Source organism: Lissotriton vulgaris, chromosome 2_1, assembly GCF_964263255.1.
Source record: "Lissotriton vulgaris chromosome 2_1, aLisVul1.2, whole genome shotgun sequence".
NCBI classification, from domain to species: domain Eukaryota; kingdom Metazoa; phylum Chordata; class Amphibia; order Caudata; family Salamandridae; genus Lissotriton; species Lissotriton vulgaris.
This window is the reverse complement of record NC_141687.1, coordinates 381,682,081-381,704,451: the sequence shown is the minus strand read 5'-3', so window position 1 is coordinate 381,704,451 and position 22,371 is coordinate 381,682,081. Positions and strand designations below refer to the sequence as shown.

At 47.5% G+C, this 22,371-nt stretch overlaps 1 protein-coding gene across 1 annotated transcript in view; it reads left to right on the top strand.

The window, feature by feature from the left end:
* Positions 1 to 22,371, top strand: part of LOC147730399 (apoptosis-inducing factor 3-like) — a 402,100-nt gene that overhangs the window by 318,743 nt on the left and 60,986 nt on the right. Inside the window, exons 16-17 of the mRNA XM_086955207.1 lie at positions 4,706 to 4,804; positions 11,661 to 11,736. Coding sequence (XP_086811333.1) covers positions 4,706 to 4,804; positions 11,661 to 11,736 — 175 coding nt within the window. The remainder of the gene's footprint in view (positions 1 to 4,705; positions 4,805 to 11,660; positions 11,737 to 22,371) is intronic.

The following is a 22,371-nucleotide window of genomic DNA, read 5'->3' as shown; positions in this document are numbered from 1 at the left end:
TCCCCCCCGAGGGATGGGTGCGCCTCCTCTTGACCCCCCTACTCCTCCAAAGTATCACCTACCCGCAGCCCTGGCCTAAACTGGCACGCTAAGCCAACCCTACCCCAAACCCTAGTAACTGCAGGGTGGGTGGGTGGCCTTTCAATAAACCCCTCCCGATGGTGCTGAGCGCTCTTATACGTACCCCCTAACTCCACCCCTTCACCCCTACCTGGTCCTTGTCTCGCGCGAATGACCCCAGGGGAAGACTAGTCTGTGACTCTGCTTCCCCCGGGGCCTGGCATCGCGCAATAAACAGACCACGCAGATGTTAAAGCGTAAAAGGCCATTTATTAGGACCAGGTTGCAAACTAAACAATAAACCAATAATATCAACATTAATAACAGCCACCCCATATCAACTCTCCTTGCTTCACTCTCTTCACCCACTCTGACTCATGTCTCCAACCACTCCATGCCCCTTCCGTACCTCATCCATATCCACAAATAACCTAGCATCCTACCCCGCTATCTTCTGCCATTCCAGTCATGCCTCCAGCTCCCCACATCATTCAAACTCCCCCCCCCCCGAGGGATGGGTGCGCCCGCTGTTGACCCCCTACCCCTCCAAATTATCGCCAACCAGGGAGCCCCCCTGTAGGGCGGTTACCTGCCCCCCCCTGAACAGTAATGGTTCCTCAAGTCGCAGTCCAGCGTGAGAAATAACCTTAATGTCCTTGTCCCCACAGAACAGTCTAATGGCTCTGTTGAGCTTCCTCCAAGCTTTTTCAATAGCCCCATGCTTCAACGCACTCCTCCATGTTTTCATGGGGACAAACTCAGTCCAGGCAATGCAAGTCCCTGCAAGCCTGCTTTACAGCACCTCCAAGTCCCTCTGCATCAGCTGTAAGAGCGCCAAAACCGACAGCTGGACCAAATCATTCTCCCCCAAGTGTATGATCAGTAAGTCCGGGCATCCCTTCTGGGGAACCATCTTTGCGAGCCAAGGCAGTAGTGCCCCCCATCACATCCCCCTTTACCCCACCAGTGAACCTCATGCGTCCCAGGTTACAGCTGTAGACCTTTTGCTCCGCATACTTGGATGCCCAGTGAACGAAGGAATGCCCCACGATCAAAGGGACCGTCTTGGCCCCTGGTCCACCCACGCAACCTACGAAAGAGAAATATGTTAGCAGAAAGCCTAGCAACAACACAAAACATCAGACTGGTGACCGTGCCCACATATGCCTCACTTCCGCACATACCGTTCACAGCACCTAGACTTCCACCTCCCAATCTGCCGAATCCTATCCCATGACCACCCCAAAAGGGCCGCCGCTGTCGCAGCCCCAATGCGGAAAGAGTGGGTCCCAAAACCAGCCGGCTCTAGCCCTAAACGCAGCAAAGCCCTGTGCAACACCGCCAACAACTGACCCGACGTCACCCTCAAGCCGGACCTGTGACAAAATATTTCACCAGACACGCCCTGCGATGCAGCCAAAAACATCCTCCATTCAGAAACCGGACAAACACCCTCCCCACCCATCTCACACAGCCAGACTCACTTGCCCGGCCTAACTGATCTGTCTTTGAATGTCTCAACCAAGTCCCCAGATGCACGCCGTCCAATCTGATCTCATCATACCTTCTACCACACATCGACCGCGTGCCCAATTACTCAGACACCCAAAAAGCCCCAAAGAACATCCAAACCATGCACAACCTAAAAATCCACACCTCAAAAGCGTCATAGCAACACTCCGGCAAAACCCCAACCAGCCAAACCAACACCTCAAACATAACTGCATCCTGCAACCTCCCGCCTCCCCTTTGTCTCTCCTTACTACATCCTCTGAGCATCCTACTTAAAATCACATCCTTTGTAGGATCAAACCTCAAAAACAGACTGTAGTTAAAAGACACTCCCTTAAGTTTTCCAGAAATAGTCGCAGCTGTCAGACCCCTGTCAATGCAACTTAACACAAACTGCCGGACACCCCGCTCCACCGCTGCGCGATCCCCCAGAACAGAATCCTCACGCCAACCCATGAAAGAGCCAAACTCCGCCCAGGCCAGTTGGTATGTCCGCCTCGTGGTATCGGCAATAGAATGTTTAACTAGGCCTATAACTCTCACTCCCCCAAGGCCCAGATGCCGTCCGGCAGCTCGGTCTTGCACTGATCCGCTCCTGGTGCCAAATGTCAGAACCACTGCCACTGCGAACGAGACGAAGCATCAGCAAAGTCATTATTTGTTCCAGGGACATACTTGGCTCTAAAAACCACATTCAAGTGCAAGCATCTCAACATGAGACTCCTCAGCAATCTCAGATCCCTGGCCCTCTGGCGGTTAACCACCCGAACCACAGTCATGTTATCCACATGGAAAAGCACTGTTCTGTTCCGAAATTCAGGACCCCACACCTCCAGCGCCACCAGCAAAGGAAAGAATTCCAGAAAGGCAACGATTCTCCCATGTTTCAACCAGTGAGCTGGCCAGCTCACTGCGCACCACCTGCCATCCCAAAAAATCCCCAAACCAGCTGCCCCTGCTGAATCAGAGAAAATTTGACATTGCCAAACCACCCTCTCCTCCAAGAACTTCAGCCAAGTCCTCAAGTCCGCCCGCACCCCCATGGAGATCCGGACCCTGTGGTGTGGAAGCACTGCCCCCGACATGGCCATGCCGAGACGCCGGCAGAACGTCCTTCCCGCCCTGACTACTCTGCACGCAAAATTCAGGAAACCCAGCAGCCTCTGCACCGCCCTCAAAGCAATCCTCTTCTCTCCGATCGCCCACAACAGGCACAACTGATTTTCCGTCACCTTTGCCAAGGGAAGTCGAGCCAGCCAGTGTATGGAATCTAGCTCTATCCCCAGGAATGTCAGGATACAGCTGGGGCCAGCTGCCTTTTCTGGGGCCAAGGGGACACCAAATTGCAACGACAACTCCTGAAAAAGCGACAGAGCCCTGCCACAGTCCCCCGAGTGTGCCTTCCCCAAGAAGAGGAAATCATCCAGATAGTGAGAGACGTCCCGATGCCCACTGAACCGCGTGAAGGCCCATTGCAGGGTGCTCGATAAACATGCAGGATGGATTTTGACACCCACAGTGCCCTCCCATTCTGAGTGAGAATGACTAGTTTTCTCAACCTAGCTATGTGACAACCAATGGTGGTGTAACTATGACTCTAACCAGGGACACAGGGCGTTTTACCTATGTCCCCTTGGGGAGACAGCCTCTTGGGTATCCCTGCTTCAGTGACTGTGATCAGTCTTCTTCGGTCTAGAGCTGACCTGGTCGACACTTAATAACTCGAATTGGTGTTCGCTAGAAAATAAAGGGACTTTGAAGTCCTTGGCTGCCGGGGAAATCCATCCCCAGAGCCCGGGCAATGCCCAGATTCACAGGCCTGCTGAGTCCTTCTGTGAAGGTGTCCCTTCCTTTTGGCCGCATCCACGAGTACAATACTATTGGGCTCGCTGAATGCTTTTCAAACGTGGCCTCTCTTGCCAGGAAGTTTTGGTGACCACCGGAGGCCATCTTCCATGACCATTTGACACAAACCTACAGAGCCTGAGAATACAAGGCTATGCTACATTCTTTTTCCATAGGCATGTAGTAGGACAATTCACTTCGAATGTTCAATGCATAAGGACTTCTAAGGATTCTTTGTATTGGCCTTATTAATATTTAATTTTAATAACTTTGATATTTTAAATTTGAATATAGTGTTTTTATATGATAGTAAACTGTATTTGGCCATAGCTGTTTCAAGGCATACGTTCATCAGTTTCCCAATAAATAATAAAAACCAAGTGCAGTTGTATGCTGCTTTTATGGAAGTAGGAGCCTCAAAAACTAGTGAAGGTTTTGCAGTGGCAATGTTTTTCATCACCATCCCCTTCCAGCTTTAAAGCTGTTTCCCAATTTATGGTAAAAAAAAAAATCCCAAAAAGCCCTATTGCACGGGGTTTCCAGGATTGCAATCTACTTCCGCTGATCGAGCTCTGTCAGTCCTTAGAGGACCCGGTGGGTCAATTTAGACAGATGCCTCTCCCTCGGTACCAATAAGAATCCTACCTAAACTGCTCCTGTCTCTTTATGATCTCCGTGAGTGAGAGAATTGCTGAAGCCAGGTCCACTTCAACTCTATTTTCCTCTTAGGACGAGCAGGGAATATTTCAAAGTTATTGGCAGTTTATTTCCAGAGCTTCCCTCCTCCCCTCACATTCCCCAGATAGAATATCTCCCCATCTTCCTGCCAGAGATCATCCATCGAGCACCCATGGGGAAAAACACACAGGGCTGCCCAGGAACATCAAACAGCAGAGTGGCACAGCTTGTATCAGACTTTCGTTCCAACAGCATGTCATGATAAACATCACAAGATCACAATAAGCCTAGATACAAGGATCAAAGTATATCAAAAGGCATGTAATACAGGATCATGATATGCTATACTAAAGTTCAGTTTCACAGTAGGTCATTTTTCACAACATACTTACTCGACTTGAGATTTAGACATTTCATACTCTAAGTTTATAATGATTAACACATTGCTCCCTCAGGATACCATGAGCTATTCATCACACGTGTGGTATTTCTTGACATACATCAAATACTCCTCATGCTGTGTAGCCTTAGCGCTTCTGACATCGTTCTTTTGTCATGATTTTTCGTCTGCCATTCATTTTTGTTTCTTGTTATCTTATGGCCCCCGCAGGTCGCATTGCTGCCCTGAACATGCTCGAGCGGCGAGTTGCGCTGAACTCTGTGCCTTTCTTTTGGACCTCGCTGTTTGGAAAGAGCCTTCGCTATGCAGGTAAATACAAGGTAAAGGGTGAGCATCTTCATCACTGGGGTCACCTTCAACACGATGGGCAGAATCTGCCCTGGAGGGACACCCTTGGCATGGGCAGGGATCCTTTGCACTGCAGGTAAGTCCTCAAGATGAGGGTGCAACCTTTAGACTGGAGCGGGGCATAATCTACACAGGAGGGGATAATGTCTGGGGAACATACACTAGACAAGGGGGCACCCTGCACTGGAAGGACATTCTCTCCATGGGTGAACATTTTACAGAGGAGGAATATCTCAACTTCTGCATGTGGGGAAGTGCACCCTCTAAACCTGCCAGCCACCTCAACACGAAGGGCAGGCTGTGCACTGTAGAGACATCACCTCTACTAGGGTATGCTCTAAATGGGGAGCGCGTTCTGCACTGAGAGAAATTAATAAACGTGCATAATATAAATAACACTTAACAGAATTTGATGGAGGGATACAATTTCGGTTTTAAAATTGCGAAGTAAATTGTGTGAGTCCTGAATAGGGCCTAATAAGCGTACTAGTCAATTTTGGAGGGATAGTGCCCTTTGCCACTGTTTTATGTTTGGAGACAGGGTTGATTGGGACTTCAGAGAAGGATAATCTATCTTTACTCTAAAGGTCTGTGGGGTGATGTTCCTGGGATAGAGATCTTTGGATTTCTTGGAAGGTATGCGCCTGACTGCAAGCAGGAGCTCTACAGTTTGTGGAACAGGAGCACTGTGTTTGTGATATGATCTGTTTATTATCGGGAGCACTGGGGTTGTTTTATAGGTCTTACCCATCTATAATAAGGAGCTCGAAGGATTGTGAGTGTGATCCAGAGTTTTCTAGAGTTAGATTTGGGTTGGTCTAATTAGTATTGGGATCTCTGTGGTTGCATTTGGGGGCAAGCAGAGGACAGTCTATGACAGGGGGATAGGGGATTGTAGAGAGAGATGTGGCTTTCAGGGAGCCAATACTTAATTTGAGTCAGTGGATTCTGGTGTTCAGCACCGGCAGGTAATTGTCAGCACCGGGTCTAGAGACAGTTCACCACATGTCTGCACTGACTGTCTGTCAAATTTTGAGATGAGTACAACAACAGTGTTTAATAAGTCAATATACATTTAAATGAATAATACATAATGGTCACACCATTATTATAGCTTTGAGTGGCCAGGAATAGTCTGAATTGTTACACTCGTAGGAGTGTGGTGGTTAATAGTTGTGTTGATACTGTCATTTGCAAAATCCACAGTTGAAGGACAGAATGCAGAACAATGTCATACATTCACCCCAGTACAGAGATCTGGGCCTAAATCCATCGTTTTACTGTCATTGGCATCGTTGGCAGAGGCAATAGGTGCTGCAGGCTGCAGTGGCCTCCCGAGAAAGGCCCTGGCACTTAGTTTTTTTTTTACAAATTATGTACTGCAGGGAGCTTTAAAAGTTTACAGAAGTAGGTCTATCTACCAACAGAAGGTTGGAGATCTGGAAAGTGATTGTGGAAGGGAGTGCGCCACCTATGATCAAAAGATTTGTAAAGGGGGCTGGACTCCATCTGCTCTGAGGTTGTTTCATTAGGTTGATAGTAGAAAGATGGGAGTTATTCTCTGATGTTCGTGATGGATGCTTTAAGGCAGATGATGGCGGTCAGATATTAAATTGTGGAGCAGAGTTGGCTGGGGTCAGTGGACAGCAGCAGTTTAAGGTGTTTTTTGATTGACCTCCATATGTACAGCTGGTCTTGGAGGTGGGAATTTAGCCCATTCAGCATGAGCTCAAGCTAGCCACCCTTCATTCCAGTTGTATTTCTTGATCAGTGATGTAAGAGATCACAGGTCAGTCAAGCAGCACTAGGAGCGTGGTAACTTCCCAAATACAGCTGTGTACAACCAAAACAACATCGAGACATAGTATGAGTGATGCAGGCTCCAAAGGAACTTTATGTTGAAGGCAAAGCTCCTTAAAGATATATTTGATGTAGGGGGCAAAACCACAAAGACATATCCTGTACGAGGGATCCAGACCCCAAAAACATGTTCTCTTCTTGGAATAAAAATCCTAGAAATATTCTGAAGAGATGGAGTCTGTGCAGCGATCCAGACTTTATACAAATCCTCTATTCATGGTTTCCAAACCCTGAGACATGCTCGGTACAGGAGTTACCATATCCGTGACATCATAGGTGCATGGTCCCCAACACATGCTCTGTACTTGGGAGACAAACTCCAAACACATGCTCAGTACAGGAGATGTGGACCCCAGAGATAGGCCTTTTGATCCAGTACCCATGCTTTATACAGTGTTTGGAAATGCCACATCTGATCAAGACTTCTATCTGCACATTCCTTAACTTAGAACAGTTGTTCTTAAGATTTTGTATTCTTTGGACCCCCACTGGATCATTACTGGAATCCTGGGACCCTCCCGTCAGTCATTATTAGAAACTAAGGACCTCGGCCTAAGCAATTTCTATGATATATAGACCAATCAAATATAGAAGCGGTTTTAAAATGTTCAATATTGCTACCTTATTAGTGTATACTTTATTGATTTTAATTGATTCATTTTAATATTCATAGACCCCTGACTAGGCCTCGGAACACAGGGTAAAAACCACTGCCTCAGAATATTCCTCAGGCGTCAGACTGGATCTGGAAATTGTTTGAGCAGCCCCCTAGTGTGCCATCAGGTGGCATCTTTTGGCGCTCCAATGCATCATCCACACCGGCAGTGATGTGCGCAGGGCCTATAAATAGGCTCCACCCCAGTGCATTGGCCTCAGTTTCTGCGCCATCAACGAGGATACAGACAACCTCCCCACAGTCAGTTTTTGACTGAAATATTTTGACAGTTTTGTCGAATTCGACCAGTGTGCCTTTTATCCACAGTTTTTTTTAACTATGTCTCTGAATAAACTGACTAGTTTCATGCCATGTGGTTGCCTGTCATAGGCAAATGTCTGTGACAAACCCCCACTTGGTTTCTCTGTGGTGCCTGTAACGGTAACACTACTCCACGGCTTGTGCAGATTGCTGAACCATTAATGCAAAGGGCATCTGTGAGAGGGCCATGAAGCTTCTGTTCTCTCGCCACGCAGCTCCACACCTCTCCAGGTCCCATTCACAAGAGAGGTCCTGGGACTGCACTCTGAGCTGCGCATGCCGGTCATTGTCGGGATCCAGATTCCGTTCAGGTAAGTCTCACAAGAAGCAGTCCAAGAAGTTTAAACGCTCTTCAACCTCTCCACATCGGTCCCATTCATCGGGTGATGATTGGGGATGATGCCACAACTCACGGGCCCGCTCCCAGGTCGGTCCTGTGGAGCCTGCACCTGACATTGAGTCCCCTCCGTGCTTCTCTATGTTTCCCAGAGCAACCCCATCCAACTTCTAGATTTTTATGTGGCCATGAGCCTCATTTTTGTGCAGTCGAACCCCACTGGTACACCTTTGGGCAGCATGGGTTTGGGAGGAACTCCCACTGGGGCTCTGCAAGTGAGTCTGCCTTCAGCGCCAATTGAGCTCTCCGGATCCGTTTTTTGATCTGGATCGTCCTGGCTGCAACTTTGCAACCTCTCCTGGGGACTGTTCCAGTGGCGCCCTACCTTTCCAACAAACCCTGCCACCTATGCCACCATCCACTAAAAGGCTGACGGAGGACCACCATTTGTTCTTGTAACAGAAATTCCTGACTCTTGTGGCTAAATGAGCTATCGACAGGGTGCCGGAACCAGAAGTAGGTTGTGTTTGCTATTCCCGCTACTTTCTGGTGCCGAAAAAGGATGGAGGCCTCAGTCCTATCCTCAATCTACACAACTACTTTCTGAAAAAGGAAACATTCAGGATGCTCACTTTGGCTCAGGTACTGTTGGCCCTCGACTCTAGATACTGGGTGGTAGCGCTGGACTTCAGGATGCGTACATCCATTTCCCCATCCTGCCTGCCCACAGGCATTACCTGCAGTTTACGGTAGACCAAGAACATTATCAGTTCACTGTGCTTCTCTTTGCCTTACCAGTGCCCCATGGGTATTCACCAAGGTGATGGCAGTTTGCCTCGAGTGGAGCTCAGGGCTCCTATATGCCTTTCACCCAATATTGGGGCTCATTATGATTGCGGATTTCCCGCATCCTCTGGGCCGGCGGAAGCCACCGCCGGCCCGGAGGATGCGGGAAATCCGCTGCGGAGCCTCCACAGACCCACCGCCAAATTAGGATGGCTGGTGGGTCTGATATTCTATCCGCAGCTTTTCCGCCGCGGTCGGAATGCGACCGCGGCGGAAAAGCACCAACATGTCTGGCGGTGTCTATCAGACACCGCCAGGCATATTAGGATGTCTGCAATACAATGCTTTTCCACGGCGGCTTTACCGCCGTGAAAAAGCATACGGACCTTCACTTCGGGGGCCCGTTGCGGGCCCCCTGGGTGAAGGGGTGGTGGGGGGGTGCACATGGGGGGTACCTATGGTACCCCCCTGCATTTGCGTGCACATTGCAGCAGGCACCGCGCGGTGCCTGCTGCTTTGTGCACGCAAATGCTGTGCATGCATTTTTAACATTGCGGCGGGTGCAGCTTGAAGCTGCACCCGCCGCAATGTTAAAGTTTGAGGATGTGACCGCCACCCTGGCGGTCACATCCTAATCTGCACTGAGGGAACGCCGCAGCCCCTGCGGACGTTCCCTCATTCTCTGGGGTCGCGGACGGACTCAAGTCCGTCCGCGATCCTAATGACCCCCATTGTGTCTATCCATAGTTCTCAAGAAGATCAAGAACAACCTGACCAAGTCATCTTAGTAGTTCCGTATTGGGCAAGGAGAGTCTGGATCCTGGACTCCTGAGCATGAGCATCTGTCCTCCGCTCAGATTGCCCTTCGGAAAGATCTGCTGTTGCTGCAACAGGGAGGGGTCCTGCATCAAAGCCTGCATGCTCACCATCTACATGCATGGATATTGAGCAGTAACAGTTGAGGGTATTTGACCTCCTTCCTGAAGTGTGTGGTGTCAATCTGGCAGCCAGGCGTCCCGCCATGAAAACAATTTACGCTTGCTGATGGGACAAATTTGTGGCTTGGTGTGCTGCCAAATCTGTTGATCTTCTGTCTGCACCCTTGACTGTAGTCCTTTTGTTTGCTTTATCCCTTGGCAGGCAAGACCTTGCCCTGTGCACACAGTTAAAGAGTACCTTTCTGCCATTTTAGCCTTCCTACGGTTGCCGAATCAACCTTCCCCATTCAAGTCACCTGTTGTGACTCATTTCCTGAAAGGTTTACAGCACGTTTCCCCCTACATCTTTCATCATGCCCCAATGGGAGCTGAATTCAGTTCTCACCTTTTTAATGTGATCGCCATTTGAACCCTTGCACAGCTGCCTTCTGAGACTACTTATCACCAAAATAGTCTTTCTTGTGGCTACAAAATCTGCCAGTCAGTGAATTCCAGGCACGTTCTGTCCTCCCCCTGTACACAAACTTCTTCCAGAATAATCTGGTCCTTAGAACCTGTGCCTCCTCCTTGACAAAGGTGGCCCCACCTTTTCATGTCAGGCAGAGCCTCACACTGTCTACTATCTTCATCCCAATTCATTCTATCAAGGAAGCGGAGAGACTCCACCGCCTAGATCCAAAAAGAGCATTGTTGTTCTGCATCGATCATACAAAAAACATTTGAGTGTACGATAAACTCTTTATTAGAGTTCTTAGTGTGAAGAAAGACAGTGCATTAGAGAGCCATCTCCAGATCGATTGTTCTCTGTATCAAAATGTGCTACGCAATGGCAAAAAGGAATGCCCTGACAGCCTGAGAGCTCATTCCATCAGAGTCATAGCTACGATCACGGCATTAGTTACAGGAATTCCATTTCTGGGCATCTGTCAGGCGGATGCGTAGGCATCGCTGCATACGTTTTCCAAATACTACTGCATAGACAGTCAGGTCCGTCATTAAAGGCAATTCGTTCAATCAGTCCTCTAGGACTTTTTAGTGTAAACAGTTCAGACGCACCTCCAGGGAGAGATACTTTGTTAACTATTCCAGGGTAAGGAATCTGGGGCTAAAAGTCTCTATCAGATGAACAAGTTACTTACCTTCAGTAACCTCTTATCTGGTAGAGACTCTATCTGGCCACAGATTTTTACTGACCTGTATTCTGACATCACAGAGATCCTTCAGGAACTCACCTTTGTGCACTGACCTTCCCCACCTCAGTTTGCTCCATTCTTCTGGTGTGGAGAAAAAGTCATGAACTGAGGTAAGCGCGCTTGGGTGGCACCGATATAGGCACCGCGCATTGTGGCGTGGCTGACAACACCACACAAATACGGACTACGACACCTATTGGTGCGCAAGAGGCTAAAACAATGTCTGGATCCTGTCCAGATCTGGTCTGACGCCTGCGGAACAGTCTATGGTAAGGACTCTGCATCTGTAAATGTAAATGTAGGTATACTTATATAGCGCAACCTGTCACCACAAAGGGCATCCTGGCGCTTGCCTAGGGAACCCGTCCTGGTATTCCCCTGTGAGAAGTCCCGACAGGGTGTCCACAGGGTGAAAGTCAGGCATCCCGCCGCGAGGGGCCGTTGTGGAGATTAAGCAAGCTATTGCCCAGAGTCGCAGAGTGTGAACCCGTGAGTCGAGGAGGCACCGGGACGAGAATTATCGAGTCCGTGGAATTTTTAGCCCAAGACCCGCCGGGGCGGGGAATTGAATCCTGGTCCAGGCCCGATCTCAGATTCCGGGTCTGCTGCCTCTAACCCCTGAGCCACACTTCTCCACACTTCTGCATAGATTACTGAACGAAAGTAACTTATTCATGTCGCTGCGATTTTCCATTAATATCGAATGACATTTAACTCTTTTTTTCAGGTTATGGTGAAGGGTACACAGATATCTTGGTGAAGGGGAAACCGGAAGAGCTAACATTTCTGGCCTTTTATATCAAGTGAGTAAATCATTGTATCTGTGTGTTTTCATTGTGGGCCTATAGCCCAGTATTTTTAGTGTTCAATTTTTTTCTGTTGTCCTGTAACCTGTAGTAAGCGCATAGTAATGCTAGGGCTTGGAAGATTTTTCAGGATGGCTTCCTTAGCTAGTTTAAACCCTTCTTCTCAAACCGTCTTCATGTAGTAATGATTGGGATCTTCACTTTCAAGAGGCGATATGTTGAGTTCCTCAGGCCTTAATCCTTGCACCTACCCTTTTCAACCTTTACCCGAAGCCTTGAGTGAGATTCTTGCCATTCAGGCATAACCTTTCATCAGTAAGTTAATGACACAAAAAACTTAAACTCCACCATCACAAACATCAATAGTGCCTGATGTGCCTGATCACAAGCCAAAGTTGGATGTGTAAAAACTTTATTTTACTCGATCCCAAAAAAACGACTCTTCTTCCATTCGGATAAAAGTATACTAAAGTCTTACCTTCTAGAAGACCTAAAACTTTTTGGCTTTACTCCCACACTCAGTCAACTGTGAAATCTCTCAGTTTCGCACTAGACTATTCACTGTCCTTTATTGCCCATATTAAAAATGTTGGCAAAAGTGCTAGTGTCTTCCTTTGACACCCTCAAACAAATAGGAGATATATTTCTCAAAATCTAATTGATCTCTAATTATGACTTTGACAATTCTATTCCTGCATGGGTTCCCCAATTAAATGTAGCTCCGCTGAAAGCTGTATCTCAATCTGCTGCCACACTGCTGACTTCTATGATGCAATTTGACAACATTTTGCCCATCCTATGTGAACTACATTAGCTACCTCTCAGAGCTAGGATAATCTTCAAAATATTTTACCTGACATACGAGGTTTTACATACCAACAATCTTTTGTACCGTTCTGCTTTACTACCCACCTCAGGAGGACAGAAAAATATTCAAAGTCAAAATGACTTATGGATTGATGTTCCTAAATTCAAGAGCCCCTTTGCCCAGAATAGACCCTCCTCTGTAGTAAGAATATCTGCCTGGAACTCACTGCCAAATAACAGCAATACCCAGCCTACCATCTGACTTTCCAAAAACATCTGATAACACATCTATTTCAGTTTTTTAAGTCCGTATAGTTTGAACTGTCCGTAAGGAGCAACTTCCCTTGCAAATCTTCTGCTATGTATTGGATTCCCCTTTCCTGATGTACTTTTGTGATTTTTCCCTCATCTTCCCTCACTGTTATGCTGACTGTTCGTTGACTAATCAGTTTCAATCTCGTTTTTTGTGCCACCATGTCCAGTACATGGTTACTTGTTACATGTAAAGCCTCTAAGTGCCGACGAGTACTAGTGAGCTGAATAAGTTTACTAAATAAATAAATGTGAGATACCTTATTCAGGATGCACAACGCTACTTCTTGCAAAGGTTGGTCAGTATTCCTGTGCCAACAGGCGCGCAATCAAGTCTTACTCCGATGGGGGTGGTGTGAAGGTTTCCTACAGACTCAACATGACTTACATGTCATATACTTCACATTGGACAGCACTGAGTTAGTGATACCTCTTTTAGAAGGAATACATTTTAACGTACAGCGAGATAGACAAAGTAGTTCAAATGCCAAGCAGCTGAAAACCAGAACTGTCTAGCACTTAGGGTTCGAGATAAACATACAATGGTTTTACTCATGGGCTGGGATCATCTGTGAGCATGCTCTGTGGTCACTCGGAAGTCCTCTCTAACTTTTGGTCTTTGGGAAATCATTGCTTTTGTTTTACAGGCATAGGCTCAGATTTACAATTTTTCTAAACAACGTAGACAAACATGCTTATTTGCTGCATGCTGCTATGCAGAAAGGGGGAAATAATGCAGAGCCACATTTACTAAGATTGGCCTGCTGCTGCTTGTCATCCTCTCTGCTAGCACTCCAAAAAGGCTGGCTTCCTCGATGTACAGCCCTGCACCATGGTGCAGAGACCACCTTAAATTTCTACTAGAAGCATGCACTTCCAGTAGAAATTCTTATAAATAGACAAAGTCCGAATGATCCCATACATTGAATGTGTGCTGTGCTTTGCTAGTTCTCGCCTAAGACCGTGCTTGTGGTGTTGCTTGCAAGACATTTTGTTAACTTTAAAAGGCTTTAAAAGGCTTGGAGCCTGCCCATTGCATACCATTTGTTGGCTTCATTGTCACTCACATTTGCTGGCTCATGTTTGGTCAGTACTTGCTGACTTCACCTTCTGTTTGTATGTTTCTTCATTCCCTGTAGCATGGACCATTCTTTTATTTGGGAGTCCATTCCGCTACTTCCGCTTTCTGTGCCGGCCCATGTTGTTCTGCTTGCATCAGGTCCTAAGAGTGTATATCTTTTTATACTTCTTTCACTCGCACGTTTTCCGTGTTTCCTATTAAGTAATCACTCATTTTCTTTGTGACACAATGCTTTTATGGAATGTGTTTCCTGATTTAAAGAACGTCTTGGTCATGGTTAAAATATTTTCGGCAAAAAACACTTTTTTAAATTGGATTGCACGATTGCAGCTTGGACAGAGCATGCGCTGGTTTCCCATGTTCGTTCCCTTTTACTTTTCATTCTCTTTCCTTCTAGCCTTTGGTGCAGGCAGCTTAACAAAATTGCAATTATTCTCCTGCTGAAGGTTTGTTGCATTTTGTCAATTTTATATAGATTTATTTCGGCAGCATGTTGCTTTTGGGGATGATTTAGATCTTGGCAGATGGGTTATCTCTCACAACGGTGATGAATATCCCGTCCACCGAAATAGCAATCCCATGGGATATAATAGGATTTATATTTTGGTGAACTGGATTTCGGTCACCGTTGTGACCAAGTAAACCTAAATCAGGCCCTTTGTCACAACACCAAATTTAAACCAACAGGGCAACTTGATTGTTGAAATAAAATGGAGGTCTTTCCAAAAAAGTATTGCTGCATGTATGTGACACCAGCAAGCCACAGATTGTTTACTTCTCTATCAAAAACGATTTTTAACTACATTAATGGCTTTGCACTATTGCCATTATATAATCACTTCTTTACTTTATAACAAAGTGCTTTTGTGGTTCGTGTGTCCTGATTTATAGAATGTCTTGGCCATGATTGAAATATTGAGGCGAAAAACATGCTGTTTAAAATTGGTTTTCATTTGCAAGATTAAGGATTGGACAGAACATTCTAGTATAAAAATAACATTATTACCATACAATACTATACAATGACAGTCCATACCATACAATTATTACAGGCCATAAAATACCATGCTCTACTATGCAATGACGTCCATCCCACACTGCACAAGGATAGGCCATAGCATGCCATACTATAAAATGACATGCCATAGTACCCCATCCCATCCTATACTATGCACTGATAAGGCATACCATACTATACATTGAAAGGCCTTACCATACCATACAATGGCAGGCCATACCATACAATAACACACAGTGACATTTCATACCATACCATACTTTGCAGTGATAGACCTTATCGTACTATAATACACTGTGGCAGGCCATACCATATCATACTTTGCGGTAACAGGCCACATCATTCTATTCAATAAGAGGCCACACTATACCGTACTATACAATGACAGAACATAACATACTATACAATGACAAGCAATATCACACTATACAATGGCAGTCCATATACAAGTCCACTGGAACGATGCAGCAGGGGAGAACCAAGTTATGCGGCAACGTTTTTCTTTTGTTCTTGAGTTTAATATAGCGCAAACTCGACCCGAAGATATCAGGTATCAGAGTGCTTTACATGAGCACCAGTTGTGTTACAGATGGACACATTAATTTTTTGTTAGGCATGGGGAGATTAAGTGATCTGCCCAGAATCACAGGCTGTTCAGTGTTGTTGCAGAGACTCTCAGTTCCCCAGCTTCAAGGTCGACCACTTTAGCTATAAGGCTACACCCTCTCCTAAATCCTCTTAACTAAATTATGCTTCAAGAAAAGGCAAATTAGGCACACTGCAGCACCTTTTTTGATAGTATTAATTAATTATTTTTACATATGGTAATACTCGCTGGGAAAAGATTTCACCTCTTTAATGTCAGTTTAACAGCTAAATATAGAAATAAGCATATGAAAGGTGACCAGTTAACTTCTTTGAATAGACTACCATTGCACGCAAAGACATGTTGCTGCGTTTTTAGTAACTTTTGATCTGTTTGAGCTAAAAACTTTTTTTTGGGTAAAATTTGAGGAACATTCTATATTATACAATGACAGGCCCTACTATACCATACCATTCTATACAATGATAGACTATACAATGGAAAACAATGACCGGCCATACCACACTAGACACACCATACTCTACAATGACAGGCCATACCAAACAGTACTCTGAATTAGAGATCATACTATACTAAAAATTACATACCATAGCAAACCGTACCATACCACAGTCTACAGTGTCAGGCTGTACCATACCATGCCATCCTATACAATGACACACCACACCATACCACCATACTATAGAAAGACAGGCCTAATATAGCATACAATGGCAAGCCATACCATACCATACCATACTTTGACAGGTAATACCAAACCATAGCATATCATACTCTGACAGGCCAAGCCATAGTCATATCATACCATACCATAATATACAATTACAGCCCATACCATGCAAATACTGAACAATGACAGACCATAGCATACCATACAATAATTGACCATACCATACTATACTATTTGATGATGATGACTGACTACCCCATACCATACCATACAGTGACAAGCCTTCCCGTACCATACTATACAGTAGCAGGACATATTATACCATACAATACCATACCCTATCAATCAATCAATCAATCAATGACACTTATAAAGCGCGCTACATACCCGTAGGGTCTCAAGGCGCTTGGGGGGGGGTGCCGCTACTGCTCGAACAGCCAGGCCTTCAGCTTCTTCCTGAAGGAGAGGTGGTCTTGGGTCAGGCGCAGGTCGGGAGGGAGGGAGTTCCAGGTCTTGGCGGCCAGGTAGGAGAAGGACCTTCCTCCTGTAGTCGCTCTTCGGATGCGGGGGACGGCGGCGAGGGCGTGGTTGGCTGATCGGAGGTGGCGTTTGGGAGCGTAGAAGTTGACTCGGCTGTTGAGGTAGCTCGGGCCTTGGTCGTGTAGGGCTTTGTGTGCGTGGGTGAGGAGGCGGAAGGTGATTCTTTTGTTGACGGGGAGCCAGTGAAGGTCTCTCAGATGTCCGGAGATGTGGCTGGTTCGTGGGATGTCGAGGATGAGTTTGGCTGAGGCGTTCTGGATCCGCTGGAGTCTCTTCTGGAGCTCGGCGGTGGTACCGGCGTAGAGGGCGTTGCCGTAGTCCAGTCGGCTGGTGACGAGGGCCTGGGTGACGGTCTTCCTGGTCTCGGTGGGGATCCACCAGAAGATCTTTCGTAGCATGCGTAGGATGTTGAAGCACGCCGAGGAGACGTTGTTGACTTGCCTGGTCGAGGAGAGGGAGGAGTCCAGGATGAAGCCCAGGTTGCGTGCGTGGTCTGTCGGTTTGGGTGCGGTGCCCAGGGCGGGAGGCCACCAGGAGTCGTCCCAGGCGGAGGGTGAGGGGCCCAGGATGAGGACCTCCGTCTTGTCCGAGTTCAGTTTCAGGCGGCTGGTCGTCATCCACTCGGCTACCTCTTTCATCCCTTCGTGCAGGTTGGCTCTGGCGGCGGTGGGGTCGTTGGTCAGGGAGAGGATCAGCTGGGTGTCGTCGGCGTAGGAGATTATGCTGAGGTTGTGTTTGCGTACGATGGCCGCGAGGGGGCTCATGTAGACGTTGAAGAGGGTGGGGCTCAGAGATGATCCTTGAGGGACGCCGCAGATGATTTCGGAGGCCTCTGACTTGTACGGTGGTAGGCGGACTCTCTGTGTTCTTCCGTCGAGGAAGGAGATGATCCATTCCAGCGCCTTGTCCTGGATTCCGATGTTGCCGAGGCGCCGTACTAGGGTGCGGTGGCAGACCGTGTTGAATGCCGCGGAGAGGTCCAGGAGGATGAGGGCCGCTGTTTCTCCATTGTCCATCAGTGCTCGGATGTCATCGGTGGCGGCGATGAGGGCGGTCTCGGTGCTGTGGTTGGCTCGGAAGCCAGACTGTGAGGGGTCGAGGGATCCGTTCGTCTCGAGGAAGGCGGCCATCTGCTTGTTGACGGTCTTCTCGATGACTTTGGCTGGAAACGGGAGTAGCGAGATGGGGCGGTAGTTCTTGAGGTCGGTGGGGTCCGCTGTAGGTTTCTTGAGTAGAGCGCTGAGTTCGGCGTGTTTCCAGCTCTCAGGGAAGGTGGCGGTGTCGAAGGATGTGTTGATGATGTCTCGCAGGTGGGGTGCGATGACAGCGTCGGCCTTGTTGAAGACGTGGTGAGGGCAGGGGTCGGTCGGTGATCCGGAGTGGATGGAGTTCATCGTGCGGACGGTGTCTTCGATGCTGATCGGGGTCCAGGCGCGGAGGGTGGTGGTGGGGGGTGGTTGTTCGGTCATGGTGTGCGTTGGTTGGTTGTAGAAGCTGTTGTGTATGTCCGCGATCTTGTTGTGGAAGTATGAAGCGAGGGAGTTGCAGAGGTCTTGCGATGGGGTGATGTCGTTATTTCCTGCGCTGGGGTTGGAAAGCTCTTTCACGATGTTGAAGAGTTCCTTGCAGTTGTGTGCGTTGTTGTCCAACCGGTCCTTGAATGCTGTTTTCTTGGCGGCGCGGATCAGCTGGTGGTGTTTCCGGGTGGCAAGTTTGAAGGAGGTCCTGTTGTCCGGTGTCGGTTCCTTTCTCCAGACTCTCTCGAGGGCACGCCAGTTCTTCTTGGAGCTCTTGAGTTCGTCGGTGAACCATGGAGCCTTCTTGCTGCCGGGTCTGCTAGGCGGGGTCCTCAGTGGGGCGAGTTCGTCCGCGCAGTTGCTGATCCACTTCGTGAGGTTGTCGGCAGCCTGGCTGGGGTTCGCTGAGCTGGCAGGAGGGTGCTGGCTCAGGGAGGTGGCGAGCTGGTCTGCTGTGATCTTGTTCCAGCTTCAGCGGGCGGCCTGTTGCTGGTGGTGGTGGTGGTGGTGGTGGTGGTACCATGCAACAAAAGGCCATACCATACCAGTCCATACTCGACAATGAGAGGCCATGCCATACCATTTCATACTATACAATGACAGGCTAAATCATATCATACTATACTATAAAATGACAGATCATACCATACCATATAATACAATGAAAGGCCTTACCATACGATACAAGGACAATATATGCCATACCAGGTTCCTAAAAAATCTGAACAATGTTACGAGACCTGCGGGTCTAGTGACTTGAATAATATACTTGACTTAACTGTAATGCTATTGACACATAAACTGGTCTCCAACTGTCTGATTCTGAGCAAAACTTTTTCACCAAGCAGCCTTTTTCTTCATTATCACATAGAAGATCACTTTCAAATATGCGTGTTCAACATGTCTGCTGTGCAAAAAACTCTTTTGTTTGATGCAATAAACTAAACTTTTGCTCCATGTATAGTCAGATTATTGCCCACATATAGAGTTCATGTGACCCCTGACATGCCTATTGGTTTACTAATAGCATTGTCATTAGGGCGGGAAGGAATGTTTCTCATTCCATGTTTGAAAGTTTTTACTTTTAATAAATATATTACTAAAGCATGATGTGGTAGTGCATTGTCATTACAGACAGCACATTTTCCATTGAAATGCCCACAAACATTCCCATTGACATGCATTTTTACTGCGAACACTATATTGCAAACAAACGATAATGTTTGAAAATCAGGTTTCATCAAATATTTATCATATGCACATCTCCTGAATTAAAGTATACTTCTACCACCTACTGTTGAGCTCGGACGTGTGCACCTTGTCTTTCTTCGTAGGAAGTCTTTTTGAGTAACAGGAACTTGTAGCTCCACCTATTAGTGGTATTTCGCATGGGCATCAGCTCCATTGTTACTTTGCTTTTTTCTCCGCAGTCTGATTCAGACGTGTCAATGTGAGCTCCAGTTTGACTCTGTGTGGTCTTCTCGCCAGGCTCTCTGATCCATTTCATCGTCGATTGTTACAAACAAAACTTTCTCGTTGGTCTATACCATCAAGAGCCTTTCTACTCCATGCCGGTTACCAACCTCTCGACTCCTACTGCCCTGGTCAAGAATGGCCCATGATCAAAAAGACTCCATTCACTTTATGTCTTACTTGCCACACCAAGTTCCAGAGATCCGACCTCCACGAAGTCTGCATTCTTTGCTTGTACCAAAGGTCTAAAAGACACGACAGGGCTACCTCTTCACTACCTCTTACTCCTCCTTCTCCACCTGCCCTTGTTTCTCTGTTTCTCATGTGCTGCTTTTGGAGTCACCCCAGCAGTCACCTCAGGGTTCCTCACACTCAGTGGCAGGATAGTACTCGGCTTCTCTTTGACCCATATGGCTCTCATTACCTACAGGGTCCAGACTCCTCGGATGACTATTAGATAGAACCCCCAGCAGACACTGACCCATACGTGTACTATGCTAAACCCACTCATCCCAATCATGTTACTTAATAACATGAATTTCATCATAGGGCTGCCACTTTCCACAATGTAGAACTCCATGTGCAACAAGAGGAGGATGAGTTATTTGTACAAACTCTCTCCTCTATGCATCCCTCTCTCCAATACCTCCCTATGCACAAGGGGGTTCTCATACCTGCTACAGAAATTTTCAAGGAGCCAATTAAGGTATGAATTATCACCAATCCCCCAGCGATTCTCCATACATACTTATCCTGTTGCCCCCTGACTCTTCCATAGTTCATACAACCAGGAAACGCATGGATTCCGAAGACACATGTTGTGCACACCCTCTTGATGGGGAAAGCAAGAAGATAGACATTGGAGGCTAAAGAGTAGCACTGCAGTAAGCAATACATTGGCGAATTGGCAATTCCATTGGCTTACTCTCCCGGTATGACCTCACCCACTGGGATTAGATGGCAGACTTGGTAGAACATCTCACAGAGCAGTACCCCAAAAAGGGGCAGCAGTTGGTAGAAGGAAAAGTTCTCCAGTATTGGATCTTTCATAGATTCACAGGCTTGAATCATTCCCCATCATCCAAGTGGGAGTGTCAGGAATACGCTCCGCAGGATCCGGTTGTTGCTATATGCATTGGGTCCCAGTTGTGTGGCCCTGCATAGTTTCTGGGCCCGGTAGAGAGGCCCACCACGGTTCTAAGGAGAGGGTTGAGTGCTGCAGCCTACTGGCCTTCTTAGTCCTGCGCCACCTGGTGCCATCAGCTGACACTCTACTGCCTGGGCGGCGTGCCTGATTGAGCCCGAGGGACCTGGACGTGGTGGGCGGGCGGGACCCTTCCACCAGCGAGAGACCCTGCACAGCTTCCAACCTGGATACATCCTAGAAGCTGAAGCTGGCTGACCTGGTAAGAGGCCGGAGACCTTGCTTCTTGCCTGCCGCCTCCTGTGCCCATGTGCTTAAGGGCTCATGCATTGATCTGCATTCCCTTTGAGGCCCCATACGTTGTCATTGGAGCTGGCAGGGGGCCACACCACCACCCTGCTGGGTGATTCCTGGCCCGGGCTGCCCATACCGGGGGCTCGCAACTGCTTTCCAGCCTATAGGACAGGGGCCCTGCTTCGCTTGGACAGTGTTGCGGTAACAGGGTTGACAGCGGTCAGCCTCACTGGATGCACCTCTTTTCTCCCCCGGAGACCGGGATTTTGCTGGCAGTGAGTGGAGATTGGGGCCCTGTGCCAGGGCAGGGTGCATGCCTTGTGTGAATGAGGCTCCACCAAGCGGCCCGTGCCATGCACCGCTCAAGCCTGGTTGGTCCATCAGGACTAAAAGTAAAAGGAGGGAGAAGGAGGTGTACGAAACTAGCTTGTGTCACGGCTCCTGGTCAATGTGGTCAGACAGAGCCTTGAAGAAAGAAAAATTTCTTTCTAGAGTCCCCTCACTCACCGGGATTTCCCCACGGTGACATGCTTCATCATAGGGGCCATCCCAGTTCTCTACGAAAAAAGGCGTGCTACGACTTGCGAATTACATAGGAGCACTATTTTTGTGAAGGACTATCGGCCAGATTCCTGAAACGAAAATCTGCTCGCAAAGGGCCAGATTCTGAGAATCTGGCCCTTTGCGAGCGCAATTTTTGCATTTGGGATTCATCATCCCAAATGCAAAAATCGCTATTAAAGAATTCGCACATTTGCGAGGAATTGCATTTAAGGAATCTCTATTTGAGATTCCTTAAATGCAATTCATGAACCATTTAAAAATTGCGAAATCGCAATTTTGGGCAGCTATTTACCGCAAGGTCAAACCTCGTGGTAAATAGCAAAAACCTAGAAAAATGCTTTTAAATGCATTTTTCTAAGTTGCATGTTACACACACACACACATGTCCTTTGGACATGTGTGTGCGCAACACCAATGTAGATTACATTTCAGGGGTGCTACAGAGTGTCCTTTGGACACCCCTGCACCCTTGAAATCGCAATTTCAAAATGCGAATCGCTAATAGCGATTCGCACATTGATATGTCTTCCCATTCATTCCTATGGGCCTTTGGGCCCATAGGAATGAATGGGGAGTTATTCCTTATTTGCGATTAGCAATTAGCT